This window comes from Mastomys coucha, unplaced genomic scaffold (genome assembly GCF_008632895.1).
Source record: "Mastomys coucha isolate ucsf_1 unplaced genomic scaffold, UCSF_Mcou_1 pScaffold16, whole genome shotgun sequence".
Classification (NCBI taxonomy): Eukaryota; Metazoa; Chordata; class Mammalia; order Rodentia; family Muridae; genus Mastomys; species Mastomys coucha.
In genome coordinates this window covers 80841075-80857274 of record NW_022196898.1, presented here as the reverse complement: position 1 = coordinate 80857274, position 16200 = coordinate 80841075, and the positions used below count along the sequence as shown (strand labels likewise).

At 40.1% G+C, this 16200-nt stretch overlaps 1 protein-coding gene across 5 annotated transcripts in view; it reads left to right on the top strand.

The window, feature by feature from the left end:
• The window catches only part of Tet2 (tet methylcytosine dioxygenase 2), an 87132-nt gene extending 71470 nt beyond the window's left edge, over nt 1-15662 (top strand). For 3 of the 5 annotated variants that reach the window (XM_031375572.1, XM_031375571.1, XM_031375574.1), the window contains 5 exons: nt 2281-2431; nt 5295-5384; nt 7416-7553; nt 9567-9903; nt 11174-15662. In XM_031375572.1, coding sequence (XP_031231432.1) covers nt 2281-2431; nt 5295-5384; nt 7416-7553; nt 9567-9903; nt 11174-12624 — 2167 coding nt within the window. In that variant the 3' untranslated portion in view covers nt 12625-15662. The remainder of the gene's footprint in view (nt 1-2280; nt 2432-5294; nt 5385-7415; nt 7554-9566; nt 9904-11173) is intronic. The other 2 variants (XM_031375573.1, XM_031375575.1) reach the window with 1 other exon arrangement.
• The last annotated feature ends 538 nt before the right edge of the window (nt 15663-16200 follow it).

Below are 16200 nucleotides of genomic sequence, written 5' to 3'. Positions count from 1 at the left end.
CTGATTATTATTCATTCAAATGGTTCATTCACTTCCTAACCCATGACTTGTAAACTTCTGATGGCCTAGATGTAAATACTCTTTAGATTATCAAATTATTTTGTTCATTTTGGTAAAGGTGTGTGAATGTATGTACATTTAATATAATCAACTTTTTTTTAAAGAGTTTTTTTTTAAAGGTTTATTTATTTATTACATGTAAGTACACTGTAGCTGTCTTCAGACACCCCAGAAGAGGGCATCTGATCTCATTACGGATGGTTGTGAGCCACCATGTGGTTGCTGGGATTTGAATTCAGGACCTTTGGAAGAGCAGTCAGTGTTCTTAACCACTGAGCCATCTCTCCAGATGTATGTACATTTTAAAAGTGAAAGCATTGGGCACACTTTGCTGAGAAATTCGCTGTTCTTGCTATAGAGTCACAGGGCAGGCTTCAGATTCTAAATTGCTAGTGAACTTAAGAAAATAACTTAGAGAAGTACAACCATGCCTCTTACATTATGCCTGTAAGCCAGGAAATACAACTCACAGATGTCCACCAACTAATAGATAAAGAAAAACATAATGCACCCACAAAATCTGAGTAAAGTGAAATGTTCAAGTAAGCCACAATCTAATGGTACCAAGTTGTGGTAACTATAGTATGACAGTTCTTTTAGATTCTTTTTGAGGAATATCCACACTGACTCCTACAGCATATTCTGGCTTGTAGTGTATATATATATATATATATATATATATATATATATATATATGTGCTCTTTTCCCACGTCAAAAACAGCATTGGTTTCACTTGTTTCCTTTAATAATTTTGACTTGAGTGATATGTAACCTTAAAGCAGTACTAGTATGCATTTCCCTGATGCTCAACACATTCAAATAATTGTTGGTTATTTCCCATCCTTCAGTTCACTAACCTATTTATTGACTGGATAATATGGTTTTTATATTGTGCTTCTGTAGTTCTTTAAATTTCTTAAATTTGATCCCTATAAATGTATTTGCTAAAGACTTTTCCCCCCACATAAGATTTCTAGTGCCATGTAATCTCACTGTCATTACTACTACCTCATCATTGTCAACTTAACAAGATCTAGAATCAGCTTGGACACATTTCTGGGCGTGACCTAGGGATATTCTATAGGTAGGGAGGGTTAGTTGAGGTAAGTCAACCCACTGTAATGTGGACAGCACCTCTGTAGGCTAGAGATGAAAACTGTAGGAGAATTTGTCCTTCCCTGTTTCCCTGTGCCCATACTGAAAAGAATTTTGTGTGTAGTGATAGGATTCTATTTCTGCTGCATGTGGATTACTCAAGCATTTTTTCTCCAATTTGTAGTTTGATATCTTTATCAAAAGTCAGCTGGTTGTAACTCAGGTTTATTCATAGATCCTCTATTCTATCCCATTTGTCTAAATATCTGGTTTTGTGTAAGTACCGTACTGGCTTGTTACTATGGCTCTGTAGTATAATTTGAAATTAGGTATTATAATACAGCCTTGCTCTCTTCTGTTTAGGATTATTGGCTTCTTTACTTGGGATTTTTTTTGAAAAAAAAAATCCTCCCTTTTTCTAGGGGTGTAAAGAATGTAATTAGAAATTTGATTGTTTGAATCTATAGATTCATTTCATCAATGCACCCATTATAATACTAATGTGCAAGGAATTGGTCATCATTTAGTATATATTGACTGGCTTCATCACAGACCCTTATTTTGACAGGTTCTTTCCCTTCCTAGTTTCTTTAGCACTTCTTGTGAAGGAATGTTCATGTCTGTTTGACAAAATTATGTGATTTCACATTGGTTTGTGTGTTGAGTCAAATTGGAAACCAACTCTACCAGGATGTATGGTCTTAATGTGTTCTTAAATATGATTTGCAAGAACTAGTTCATCTGTCTTCACCAGGTCAATAGTTGGGTTGTCTTTATTGGCTAGGTGTCAGGGTAGTTTTTCTTCCCCTTAACAGAATGTGTATATAACATTATACTTATAAATAATGTACCAAGTATATTTTAACTGATCATTATAATAATAATAATAATAATAATAATAATAGTAAACAGTTTAGAACACAATAAAGATGAGTGAAAAAATTGGGCTAGCCAAACAATGCATGAAAACAAATTTTTGACACACAAAATTACATGAATTCTAGGTACATTGAGTAAACACTTAAAAGGGAGAAATTATTCCTATCTCTTTAAGGCATGCAGATGGCTCAGTACCACATGATGGATCTTATAGAGACTATTTCTAATGTCCTTTGTTCTCTCAGTAGAAACTGTTGTTGTCAGGGTGAGGATCCAGAGACCTGTGGTGCCTCCTTTTCTTTTGGTTGTTCTTGGAGCATGTACTATAATGGATGTAAGTTTGCCAGAAGCAAGAACCCAAGGAAATTTAGGCTACATGGAGATGAGCCAAAAGAGGTTGGTTTGTTTCCTAATCTATAACCTGTTTTTCATACAGAATTAATGAGCATAATGACCTGTCATACTCAGAAGGAATTTCATCCCAGATGAACCTACATATTCTGGCTAAACCCTAAAAATAAAATATTGTATAAATTTATCATGAATATGTATGGCAGCACAAATTATTCCTACCTGTGGGCAGTGAGCTAGGGTTTCTATACCCTATACACCATGACCAAAATCAACTTGGGGAGAAAAGGACTTATTTTGCCTTAAAGCTTGTAGTTCATGCAGGGAGGTCAGAGCAGGAACATGGAGGCACAGAGCTATTTCAGAGGTGCTGTTTACTCTCTTGTTCCCTATTAATTGATGGAGCCATCTATAGAACCCTGGACCTCCAGCCCAGGGGTGGCACTGCCCACAATCAGCTGGGCCCTCCTCTATCAATCGTCAATCAAGAATATGAACCACAGAATATGAACCACAGGGTGGCATTTTTAAAATGGAAGTCGCCTCTTCCAGAATGACTGTAGGTTGTGTCAAGTTGCCACAACTAGCCAGCACATAGGCCTTTATAGAATACCAATGCCAAGAGTAAATTAAGTTGATTAGGCTAGCCTGGACTAAAGAGTGAAGCTCTGTATAAAGAAAAGTCTGTGATATGGGCAATAGACACTTGATGTTCATGACATTCTTATTTCTCAATGTAATTTCACACTGATGTATAACATTGAGGCTCCACTTAACATTCTGTTTCATAGAGTATTTGGACAAAAATTTGCCTATACCTTTCTTAGACCAAATAAGTTTTTGTCCTGCTTGAAAGGTCTGTGATACTACTGGGGATTACTATGGCAGTGAATCATGTTGCAAAAAAAGGGCAAAGGTATTATGGATTTAGGGGCTGGAGAGATGGTCCAGGGGTTAAGGGCACCGGCTTCTCTTCCAGAGGTCCTGAGATCAATTCCCAGCAGCCACATGGCAGCTCACAACTGTCCGGTATAACTCCAGTTCCAGGCGATCTGACACTCAGACACATGCAAGTAAACTACCAATACATATAAATAAATTATAAAACATTGGATTTGTACGTAATATATAAATACTTTTTTTAAGGAAGGAATACTTTATTGGAAACATTATAGCTCCTGCTCAAAGTGCCCATAATTTATTGCCCCAGGCATCAGGAAAGGGACACCAGAACACTAAAAAATTAAGATTTGTGATATTATTCACTTTCAAGTTTGAATTATGGAAGTCATGCTCATACTATTTCTAAGATTTAAGTTACTGTATGTATTCAAGCAACTAGAACAGGCTGAGGTTTTAGTATACATATTCAGTTCAAATAAATGAGCACTGATTTCTCATTTAAAACCATCAAACTTTTTTATCTTTTAAAATACAGATTCTTTGGCAGACAATACTTGTAAGATTGTAGGATTTAATTAAGAGTGTGTAAACATTTGCCAAATGACCAAAAACCTCAATATATTTGGCACTTGTGTATTAATCTTTCTCCATACACTATAACTATTGAATCTAAAGTGTTAAAATCCACACATGGTTATTAACTTTGATATATTCATCTAAAAGGGAAATGTTATTTTTATCTGAGGTTACAATATTAAATAATGATAAACGATGCAAATGAGAAATATTTTTTTTTGGATTTTTTTTTTTGGTTTTTTTTTTGTTTTGTTTTGTTTTGTTTTGTTTTGTTTTTATTTTTTTCAAGACAGGGTTTCTCTGTGTAGTCTTGGCTGCCCTGGAACTCACTCTGTAGACCAGGCTGGCCTCGAACTCAGAAATCCACCTGCCTCTGCCTCCCAAGTGCTGGGATTAAAGGCATGTACCACCAGTGCCTGACACAAGATTTTTCTTAAGCAGCCATCTCCTTACCTACCTACTAAAGTTTGCATCTCTTGATGTGTGTGTCATGCATGCTTATGGTAGCCAGCATCTTCCTCTATCCCTTTTTGAGAAGTCTCTCATTGAACTCAGGCTGTTTTGACTAGAATGGGGACTAGGGGAGCCCCAGTTTTCCTTATGCCTTTATCACCCCAGCACTGTCATGGGTCCCCATGTTTTATGTGAGTACTCGGGTTCCACCTCAGCTCACCATGCTTGCACATGCAGGTGCTCTGGAGCCCAGAAGAAGGGCTGGAATCCCCTGGAACTGAGTTACTGTGCTTGTGAACCACCCGACATAAATGAGAAGGAACAGGTCTGGGTCCTCTAGAAGAGCAGCAATTGCTGAACTTTCTATCTCCCCAGCCTCCCAAGATTGTTCAACAGTAGCAATTTAAAATAAGAGGGTGTCAGTGGGAATTTAGGACACGCCCCTTCAGAAGCCTATCAAAAACGTTTCTTTGCGAGCATGGGGTAATGGGAATGTAACAGTGTTTCCCATTTTAAACAAACTGTTCAATATTGAATTGGCTAGTCCAGAGAATTTTATCCAGGGACTTCTACAGAGACTTCATTTAAACTTATGAAGTGCTTAGAAGTAGTCAAATTTAGTAGTTCGTCTTCCTTAATGAACATTTGAATAGTGAGAGGGAAATGTGTTTGTTGCCATGAGCCAACTGACTTGTTCACCACTCCACCCCCAGCACAGGTTTGTGTTTACAAATTGTCAGTTGTCTGCATGCAAAGTAGAGACCATCATACCCAAACCAAAAGAGATAGCATCTGGTAGATAGCGCATACAAATTCATATACAAGTGGTCGTTTTAGAATGATTTAGAGATTTCCGACAGTAGGAAAAACATTATACTTGGAAATAATTCAGTTGACTGTCATGTCTAAATGCATGCACACGTTTATATATCCATGTTTAATTTAGAATTTAATTTGTTGAATCATTTTTGTACAGGAAGAGAGACTAGGTTCTCATTTGCAAAACCTGGCTACTGTTATTGCTCCAATATACAAGAAGCTTGCACCTGATGCATACAATAACCAGGTAAGTTTAACTTTTGTTGCAGTTAAACTCCATTACTGGTGAGCTGTCTAGTCCAAATTTTTTTTTGTTTTTTCAAGACAAGGTTTCTCTGAGTAGCCTTGGCTGTCCTGGATGGGCTGGCCTCTGCCTCCCAAATTCTGGGGTAAAGGTGTGCCCCACCAGCTCCCAGCCCCCAAAGTGACTTCCTTTTAGCCTTTAAAAAAAAACCTTCTCTTCACCTTTCAATGTATAGAATACCCTCACTGCATTTGTGTAAATGTACTGCATGGTAAGGTCCTTGGGTCCCCTAGACCTGGAATTAGAGACAGTTGTAAACCAATATTTATTTGGGTTATTGTCTCTGCAAGAGCTGAATGTTCTTTACTTAGCTGTCTCTCCAGCCTCACTCTTATTCTTTGCTTTCTTAATCGTTAAAACTACTTGAATTGTTTCTAGTGTAAGGATTTTGCTGTTAAAAATGCATATTTTTGGTTTTCAGCCTCAAAAAAATTAAGTCTTAATGATGGTTTATCTACTAATTTATATCCACATAAAGATTTTATTTAGTATGTTTTAAATCATGTAACCCTGATTATACAGGACTATCTTCAGTTGTTTGTTTTCTGAGACAGGGTTTCTTTGTGTAGCCTTGGCTGTCCTGGAACTCACTGTGTAGACCAGGCTGGCCTTGAACTCAAATCCACCTGCCTCTGCCTCCCAAATTCTGAGATTAAAGGCATGTGCCACCACCCAGCTTATACAGTTGTTTGTTACATTTGGGTCCAGGTGTCAAGTTATTGTTAGACTTTGTATCCATGAAGAAAGCAAAAAAAAAAAAGGCAAACAAAACCAAAAATCCTGTATTTTTCAAGGTCAAGTCTCACTAGTTAGCTATGAGGTCAGTCTCAAATTTGACCCCCCCACGACAATCACCCTGTGAGTTTGACCAAAAACCTGTTTACAACCACAGGCATCAAGAGATCAATCATTCTATGTGTTAAAAAGAAAGCACCTGTCACATAACAAAAAGCTAGGATAGGGATATGTACACAGAAAAGAGGAGGTTCTAGACTATCTGGCACAATAATGATGTCTGATATCAGCCTGTAGGGACTTTAAGTAAGTGTATGTGAAAGGTGAGGAAGGGCCGGACCGTGGTGGCGCACGCCTTTAATCCCAGCTCTTGGGAGGCAGAGGCAGGTGGATTTCTGAGGTCGAGGCCAGCCTGTTCTACACAGTGAGTTCCAGGACAGCCAGGGTTACACAGAGAAACCGTGTTTCGAAAAACCAAAAAGAAAGAAAGAGAAAGGAAGGAAGGAAGGAAGGAAGGAAGGAAGGAAGGAAGGAAGGAAGGAAGGAAAGAAAGGTGAGGAAGGATTAAGTGATTGGATTTTTATTTCAAAAACAGATTCTGGATAGTAACTGTAATCAGAAGAACCATCTACACAGATTTTTTTCCATCCCTTGTATTTTCATAATTTTCTTGGGTTATTTCCTTGAGTATGTAAGACTTTCAATGTGATATAATCCTCATTTGTCTGTGTGGTGGGTCTGACCATAGCAGGAGGGAAAACACCAGAGACTGGCAGAAACTTTAGGGGGAGTAATGGGTGTATAGACCTGATTTGTTTATAGCAGTGGTTACATGGGTGTGCACATAGATCAAAGTAAGACTACCTTCCATAAATGCTACTCAACATATGTTTCTGGGCAGGTTATATTCAGGAATATATGTTACAATAACAATTGTGCATGCACATATGTATATATTTCACTAATGAGTAGTTAAGGGGTCAGGGCATGAATTTGAAAGAGAGCAGGGAGGGTTATAGGAGAAGATTTGGAGGGAAGAAAGGGAAGGGGAAAATGTGGGAGCTGGCAGTGGTAGATTGCTTACCTCACTTCTCTGAAGCCTTGGGTTTGATCTCTGTTGTCACAGTTTTCCTCAGTAAGAGTTTGCTCTATTTTTAGTCTTTCCATTATGTTCTAGATATAGTACAAAATAGTATCATTCTAAAGAAACCTTCCCATTGACATACATCTGTCACTCAGGTTGAATTTGAACACCAAGCTCCAGAGTGCTGTTTGGGTCTAAAGGAAGGCCGACCCTTCTCAGGGGTCACTGCCTGTGTGGACTTTTCTGCTCATGCCCACAGAGACCAGCAGAACATGCCATACGGCAGCACAGTGGTAAGTGGCGCCCCGTGTACCCAGTACAGAACACGTGCTTTCAGTGGGGGTCACCAGGCCATGTGTTTTCATGGGTGAATTATGTTCCTGTGACCTTCCTGGGCACTACTAGCCCTTTCATAACTAAGTGGCACATTAGTAGAAATGTTGAAAACCACACAAGAATTTTGAGTGTTAGTACTAATCTAAATTGTGTCTATACATTGTTATTTCAAAGTACTTGTCAAGAAAATAAAAATCTGGGTCTGGAGAGGACCTGAGTTCCATTTCCAGTACCCATAGCTCACAGCAACCACCTGTAAGTAACTCCAGCTCTAGGGAACTTGACATGTACATTCCTGATTTCTGCAGTTATCCTAACTCATGTTCAACAAACACATCCATACACATAATTGAAAAGAGAAATCAAAATTCAGCTGGGAGCTCAGCCAGGAAGACACTTACCTTCAAGATGAAGAAGGATCCCCTATACCTATGTGAAACCCAGTGCTGTAGCAGGCATCTTTAATCACCCAACTTTGGGAGAGTGGACACAGGGATCTCTGAGGCTTGCTATCCAACCATCCAGCAAGATCAGTGTCCTTTAGGCTCCCTGAGATACCCTGTCCCCAAAAGTAAGGTAGAAAGTAATTGATACTTCTGTGTTGTAGGGGGCCATCCAATAGCCAGCGAGCAGCCAAAAACGAATGGGTATTTTGGAATGGGGTTAGGGACCTGGAAAGCCATATCTAAGTACCAGAACTGCGCAGAAGGTTCCTAAAAAAAAACTGGCCAAACACAGACGTGTATTAATCAGCCGTCCTTCATTCAATATCTATTGTTACAAGCCAACAGGTAGAATAATATAAGGCAAAACTCCTCCCACAAGTTCGTCAGCAACCTGGCCCAATCAGTAAGGTCTTCAGTTTCAGGAGGCGAGACTTCCGGTGTAACTGGAACTTGGACAGTGGTGTGGCAATTAGCAGGAGGTAGACAGAGAGGTGTGGTTATCAGAGGCAGGCAGAATCTGAAGAATCAGCCCTCAGGCAGGGGGGTAACACTGTATCATTTGTGACTTATGTACATACCACAGTAGCACAATGGATTAATACAGATTTGGTTCTAAATATGGGCTCTGAGGTATATTAGCTACCAGCCATAGTTCGAAGTTAGATCCAGGAAAATAAGCTACTCATTACGATGGTCAGCCCTATGTGTTTGAGGCTGTGGTATAATCGCAACAGCACAGTCATGTAGTCTGTTCTTCTATAAAGCAGAGGCAGTGGGCAATGAGCCTGCCTTAGGATGATGACAGGGCTACAAGGCAGGATGGAAAGGGGAGAAGTGAGTATGGATGGATTTGCAAGAGAAGCATATTCAGAGACATGGGTTTGGGAAAACTTCACAGTTCTCTACATTAGTCATTTAGAAACCTCTCAGGCATATCTCCCACTCATTTTTACATCTGTCCTTTAGGTCTCCTTTTCTCCAGTTACCAATCATCAATTAATATGATTTTAGTTAACATAAGAAAGCTACCTTAAGCAAAAGAGGATGCATGAAGATATGCATGAGATACATTCAACTGGCATCTTGTCTTTTTCTTGAGCATAGCAAGTTTTTTAAACATGGCGAATTTGGAGTCAGGTCTGAGGGACAGAGAACTGTGTCTCCTGTTATCCTTCCCCATCCCATTGCATGTGCTGGTCACATGGTAGTAGAAGAGGGTTGTAGCTTCTTTAGAAAGAAATGCATCTGCCATGTGTTATGGAAAGCAGGAAAGTGCCTTGTTTAGAAGAAGCATGGATCCGCTTTCGTGGGCTCTGTTCTTGAAAAGTATAAAGAATGAGATTGTCTTTTCTCTAAGTCCGCCATTTGTACATCACCTTCACTTGAAACAGGCAGTAGTAATATGATAGTTTTGATAATATGCATATCCCTCATCCAACACACGTGGATACTGGTAGGGAGAAACATGTACACACCTTCTTTCTGGACCTACAACTGAGCCTGGAAATCTCACATCCACTTCAGGTGATCACCCTCAACGGAGAAGACAATCGAGAAACCGGAGCCCAGCCTAAGGATGAGCAGTTCCACGTACTGCCTTTGTACACCATCGCCAGTGAGGATGAGTTTGGGAGTGCAGAAGGTCAGGAGGAGAAGAAACTGAACGGGTCCATTCAGGTTCTGCACTCCTTTCGGAGGAGAAGAGTCAGTAGGTTAGGAGAGCCCGTCAAGAGTTGCCGGCAGAAGAAATCGGAATCCAAGAAAGCAGCTAGAAAGCTTTCTTCTCTGAAGAATTGCTCCAATAAGAAAGAAAAGTCTTCGTCTCGTACAAAGCAGATGGAAAACACAAGCCATATGACAGGTAAACTGTGTGACACTTAAGTCTTAGCAATCATGGTCTGACTAATCTGCCACAATCCCCCCATAAATGGTCATGTTCAGGGCATACTGGAGTCATCAGAGCTGAACCATCCAGCTTAGACAAAGGTATGGGTTTAATCTGTATATAATAAATAACAGGCCTTTTAAGTCAATAATTCATATGCTAAAAGTAATGGGAATCATTTTATAACATTTCACCAAGTTGAAGGAGGGAACACTTACTTGGACACAGATGCAGTGGACTAATAGGGGGATTTTGAGAAACTATGAAAGTAAACCCTCAGGCTGGTGAGATGGCTCAGTGGGTAAGAGCATCAACTGCTCTTCCAAAGGTCCTGAGTTCAAATCCCAGCAACCACATAGTGGCTTACAACCACCTGTAATGAAATATGACGCCCTCTTCTGGTGTGTCTGAAGACTGCTACGGGGTACTCATTTATAATAATAAATAAATCTTAAAAATGAAAAAAGAAAGTAAACCCTCTCAGAATGCAAAGTACAACACTGAATAGAGATCAAGGCAGTGCTATACTTAAGTCCAAACAAATTTGCAAGATCAAGGGTGAATTGAGTATTTTTTTCATGGACAGGTTGGATCTGGTTTAGGTAATGTTCCACACTCATCAAACTAACTGGAGCATTGAGCACCATAACCCTTGCTGTATGTCTATAGTTAGAGCTACTAATAAGAAATCCAGTATTTAGAAAGTATACTGGCTTGATCTGTAAATTTATTTAGCCTACCGATTTTCTTACCAGTCTTGGCTCTCAGGTGAAAATCCCTTTCTTGCTGGTTTCTGTGATAAAGCCGTCAAGACCTGCCATGTGCCAAGCAATTGAGAAGTAAAGTAAAATAAGCCATTCCCTTCCTTCAGGAACAGTAGGGATGGAGGGGGCACCATTCTAGTCTAGTGTCTGTGTTAGCAAACTAAGTGGGCACTGAAGATGAGGACATGAGCTAAGCAGAGGTAGATAGGTAGAGTGGGCAGAGGCATGTTGAATGACTCTGGGATGAGGTGTGTGGGGGGGGTAACACACATTATCGACCATGCACCATTAAAAGTTTGTCTGTCTTCTATGGCTTCAGACACAAAATTATGGGTGACAATGCTCAGAGCCCTGGCTTTCCTTTGTCCTTGCTTGGGGGAGGTGCGAGGGGCTTGTCTATGCTATTGCATATATTAAGTATCTCCATTAGAGTTCTTAAATATATTTGTACCTGCTCTCTCTCTCTCCTACCCTCTCCATAGCACAACTGCGGCTTTCGGGATCTGTCATCCAGCAGCCACCATCACTCCAGAGGCACCTTCAACAAGGGCAGAGGCCACAGCAGCCGCAGACACAGCCACCTCAGCCACAGCCGCCACAGTCGCAGACACAGCATATCCTGCCCACTAACTCGCAATCCATTGGTTCTCATGCTTCTGGATCCACCAATATCTACGTGAGACAGCCTACTCCACGTAGTCCTTACCCCAGTTCTGCACACACCTCAGATATTTATGGAGATACCAACCATGTGAACTTTTACCCCACTTCATCTCATGCTGTAGTTTCTTATTTGAGTTCTTCTAATTACATGAACCCCTACCCTGGGCTTTTGAACCAGAATAACCAATATGCAGCTTTTCAGTGCAATGGCAGTGTGTCGGCCAACAGTGGTTCTCCTTTCTTAGGTTCTTATCCCTCCCAGGCTCAATCCAGGGGTCTACATAGATATCCAAGCCAGGACCACCTCACCAATCTGAACCTACCACCCATCCACACACTTAGCCAACAGAGGTTTGGAGACGGTCCCTCTAAGTACTTAAGTTATGGAAACCAAAATATGCAGAGAGATGCCTTCACTAACTGTACCCTAAAACCAAATGTACACCACCTAGCAACGTTTTCTCCTTACCCTACCCCCAAGATGGATGGTCACTTCATGGGAGCTGCCTGCAGATCACCATACAGCCACCCAAACACAGACTACAAAACCAGTGAGCATCATCTACCTTCTCACTCAGTCTACAGCTACACTGCAGCAGCTTCGGGCTCAGTGAGCAGTTCTAGTCACGCCTTCCACAACAAGGAGAATGACAACACGGCTAATGGGCTATCAAGGGTGGTTCCAGGGTTTAATCACGATAGAACTGCTTCTGCTCCAGATCTGTTACACAATCTGAGTGACTACAGTCAGGAGAAACAGCCTGGGGTGTCAGGCCAGGATCCGGCTACTGTAGAGGACATTGAGTTTTGGTCAGATAGTGAGCCCAACTTTCAGGATCCTTGCATTGGAGGGGTGGCTATAGCTCCAACTCATGGGTCAATTCTCATTGAGTGTGCAAAGTGTGAGGTCCATGCCACCACCAAATTAAACAACCCCGATCGGAAACATCCCACCAGGATCTCACTTGTATTTTACAGGCATAAGAACTTGAGTCTGCCAAAACATAGCTTGGCTCTCTGGGAAGCCAAAGTGGCTGGAAAGGCCCGGAAAGAAGAGGAAGAGGGTGAAAAGTATGGATCAGACCATGTGTCTGAGAAAAATCATGGCAAACGGGTAAAGCGTGAGCCCACAGGGCCACAGGAACCAAGTTACCTACGCTTCATCCAGTCTCTTGCTGAGAACACAGGGTCTGTGACCACGAACTCTACCGTGACAACATGGCCATATGCTTTCACTCAGGTCACAGGGCCTTATAACAGATATGTGTGATGCTGGTCATTAGGCCAGACCACCAAGGACAACCTGCGAGCAGTATGTCTTTCATGGCATGGGCAGTGGGGACAGGTCACAGCATCTGTGACAAATGCAGTACATTTTTTTTTTCTGTTTATTGGGGGGAGGTTTGTCAGCTCACCAGCAAAATAGTTTATTTTACCATTATACTTAGTCTCTACCAACTTCTTGTGGTGGTCACTTGGTGGCATTCAGGAAGAGTTAAGACATCCTATGCAAAGTGACAGTGGGAAAAAGCATTCTCCATTTGTTTTCAAAACCACTGGTTCTCTTATTGGCTGAGGTCATGCATGTGACATGTCCCTCACCACTCTACATGGGACTGCTTCTAGTACCAAGTGTGTGTAATCATGGGACACAGTACTGTAGTAGAACTTGCAGGAATCATCTGGTGCTGATGTATGATGTACTGAAATACTGGAATTATGACTTTTTAACATGGAGTTTTTACTTAATAACTTATTTATCAAAGTAGCTTCAGAAAGCTTAAGTGAATAACAGCAAAACACTGAATTTGTTTGGGTGTTAACATTAAATGGTGCTACAAAAATGATGTTTTTAATAGTTGAAAAATCAATGCCTTTTATCATTCAGCCAGTATAGTCTAGGGCCCTTTGGGGAACTGGGTACCTTTGATTTACATTTCTATCTTAATTATTTGTTACTCAGCTTAGTTTTAAAATATGGACATTTAAAAGGCCTCTGGATTATGGTTCTCCATCGATGTCCTTGTAGGACTATAAATAATGTATGCATATACACATTTACACATGTGTATTGAAATATTTTAAGTTGTGTCTTAGAGAAGCACTTTGCCTACCTAAGCTTTGGCAACTTGAGCAATGCTAAGGTACTGAAACTTAAAAACAAAACAAAACAAACCATTCTTTCATGTAAGATTAAGAAGTGTTTTTTTTGAAAGCTTTGAAAACATTTGCTTTGCTCTTAGCCATGTATTGGCTGATAAGCACTGTCATTGTTGACAGGCCTACTTACAATCCAAAGCTGTATGGATATGCTAGTCCACACACAGAAAAAAAACAAAAACCGTTTTCTGGTGCTCACTCATCTTACACGCTATACTATAAAACGGTGGTAGGGCAAGCTCATCCCTCCTGCGCATACAGCTTAAGAACTGTTAACTGCAGGCGATAACTAGCCGCATGCTACAGACAGAGCAAAGCTTGTCCACCTCACGCCCATGCTGTCCACAGATCTGTTAGGTTCAGGATAGCAGGCTGCCTCTGTTCATTATGTGCTTTGTGGTGTCGTTTCTTAGCTAAGTGTTATGCATACCAGGAAAATTGAGTGGACTGAAGCCCACATAAGATGAGAAGACATGGTTAAATCCATATGACTCTACTGGTTACAGCAAAAACGAAAGACAAAAATAGGCAGCTGGTTTGCTGTGGTGATTTTAAACATTAATTTGTATTAAAAGGTAAAAAAGAGTTGTATAGTAAATTAAATTGTAAAGCAAAACCTTTTTTGATGCAATGCTTTAGTATTTTAGTACTGTAAAAATTAAATATATACATATGTGTATATGTTATATATATATATATATATATATATATAATATATGAGATTGAAGCAAAATTCACATCACGATGGTGCTACCCAGATTGCTCCACATAGATGTTAATGTGAGCTAAGAATCCATTCCAAGTTGGAGTGGTGTTCCTACTTGTCGTAATACCTCAACAGTAGCTTGGCAATGGGATACTGAGCTAAGAGTGGAAGCTTAGAGCATTGTATACCACCATTTTTTTTTTTTAAAAAAAAAATAATCTTTGTATTATTATTAAGACATACCATTTTTAAATACTTGATTTCTTAGCAAGTATAACTTGAATCTCAAACTTTTTGTTCTAAAAATTCAGGGATATTTCAGCTCATTCTCCTTATGCCAACATGTCACCTGTTTATGTAAAGTTGTCGGTTAATATATTCTTTTTCAGAGATTTAACTCTTTTTATTTTGAATCCCTCCTATTTTGCTTATACATGTACTGATAACATACTAATTTTATAAATTTGTTACCTTTCAATTATAAATTTTGGAGAGTTGGAGTTCAGCAAAGGAAAAAAATCTAAAACAGGAAGCAGTGAGCTGGTAAAGGGAAAATGGGGGGGTAAAAATCATCCCCATGGCTCTCCGATCTCCAGAGACGGCTTCTAAGCTAGTGAGGACAGCTTTGGACGGCAGCTCAGTGGTCCTAGAAGCTGGTGGTGTGCTGTGCAATAGGACTCTCGTTACATTGTGGCCTAAATACAGTGTTGATTACTAGCTTTTCAAATAGCTTTGTGTCAGTGGAGACCTTTGTAATTTATCGGTCACATTTGTCACTAAAAACTTTCAGAATGTCTGCCTTGCACACAAAACCAGAAGGTTAATGGTTTCCACACCATGTTTGGTCCACATCAGGTTCCTGCAGGTGTGTTTGGCGACTTTTTGAGCCAGTCATCCCTAAGGAATATTTTCTTTACGTGTCACCCACTGTCATTTGTCAAACTGCTGGCCAACAGGAGCAGTAAGTGTGGTTTGAGAGGATGGGTTGTGTAGGAAGCAAGGCAGTTACATCCCACCTCTTTCCATTAGATCAAGTGGAAGGCAGATCTGTGATTTTCTTCTATAGGAACAACTTGACTACAGAGCCATACTTGGAAGTGCTTCTGCTTGGTTGTCAACATTACTTGAATGAATTTTTCATCTTGATTGACGCACAGTGATGTATAGTTCACTTTACAAGGTAGTGTGGTTAACTTGTTAGGGAATATTTTTTGCAGTTTGACACTAAAATAATGAACCTCTGTGTGCATTTTTCTATGCTTTATTTTTTTAATGTAGTTTACTTCATGAAATGTTGGCTTTGTTTATACAATCTGAGGGTGGTTATAAATACTGTAAGTATTGTAATGTTATGGATGCAGTTTATTTTAAAGCTGTTTATTATATCATTCCTGATAACGCCATGTGAGTGTTTTTAATAAAATTTATATTTATTTAATGCACTCGAGTATTCCGTTGCAGAAGATTTTGTTCCATAATTGAGGTAAAATGGAATGGAGTGATTTTTTTTCCATTGTTTTACAAGATACTGGTTTTTTGTGTGTTGTTTTGTTTTGTTTTTTCAAGAGGGTTTCTCTGCATAGTTCTGGCTGTCCTGGAACTCACTCTGTAGACCAGGTTGGCCTCAGAAATCCGCCTGCCTTTGCTGGGATTAAAGGCATGCGCGACCACTGCCCAGCTACAAGATACTGTTTACGTAGTTCTTAAACATAGTAAACTAAATTTAAATCAATTCCCCAGTCGTATCTACTCACTACCCTATCTCCTCACTTTCAGCCTACCTCCTTTGTATATCACCGGGAAGGGCTGTCGCTTTTAGCATGTTGGACGGTGCCTATCCACTGGCCCTGTTTTGAGTCGGTAATCTTAGCCTATTCATATTCTTCTCCCTACCTGTCAGAGGCCTCTAGGAGTGCTTGCAGGGAAGATTGTCCTAGCGGTACCAGACATACCTGTCCCACATAACTTTGGGGAGCTTGA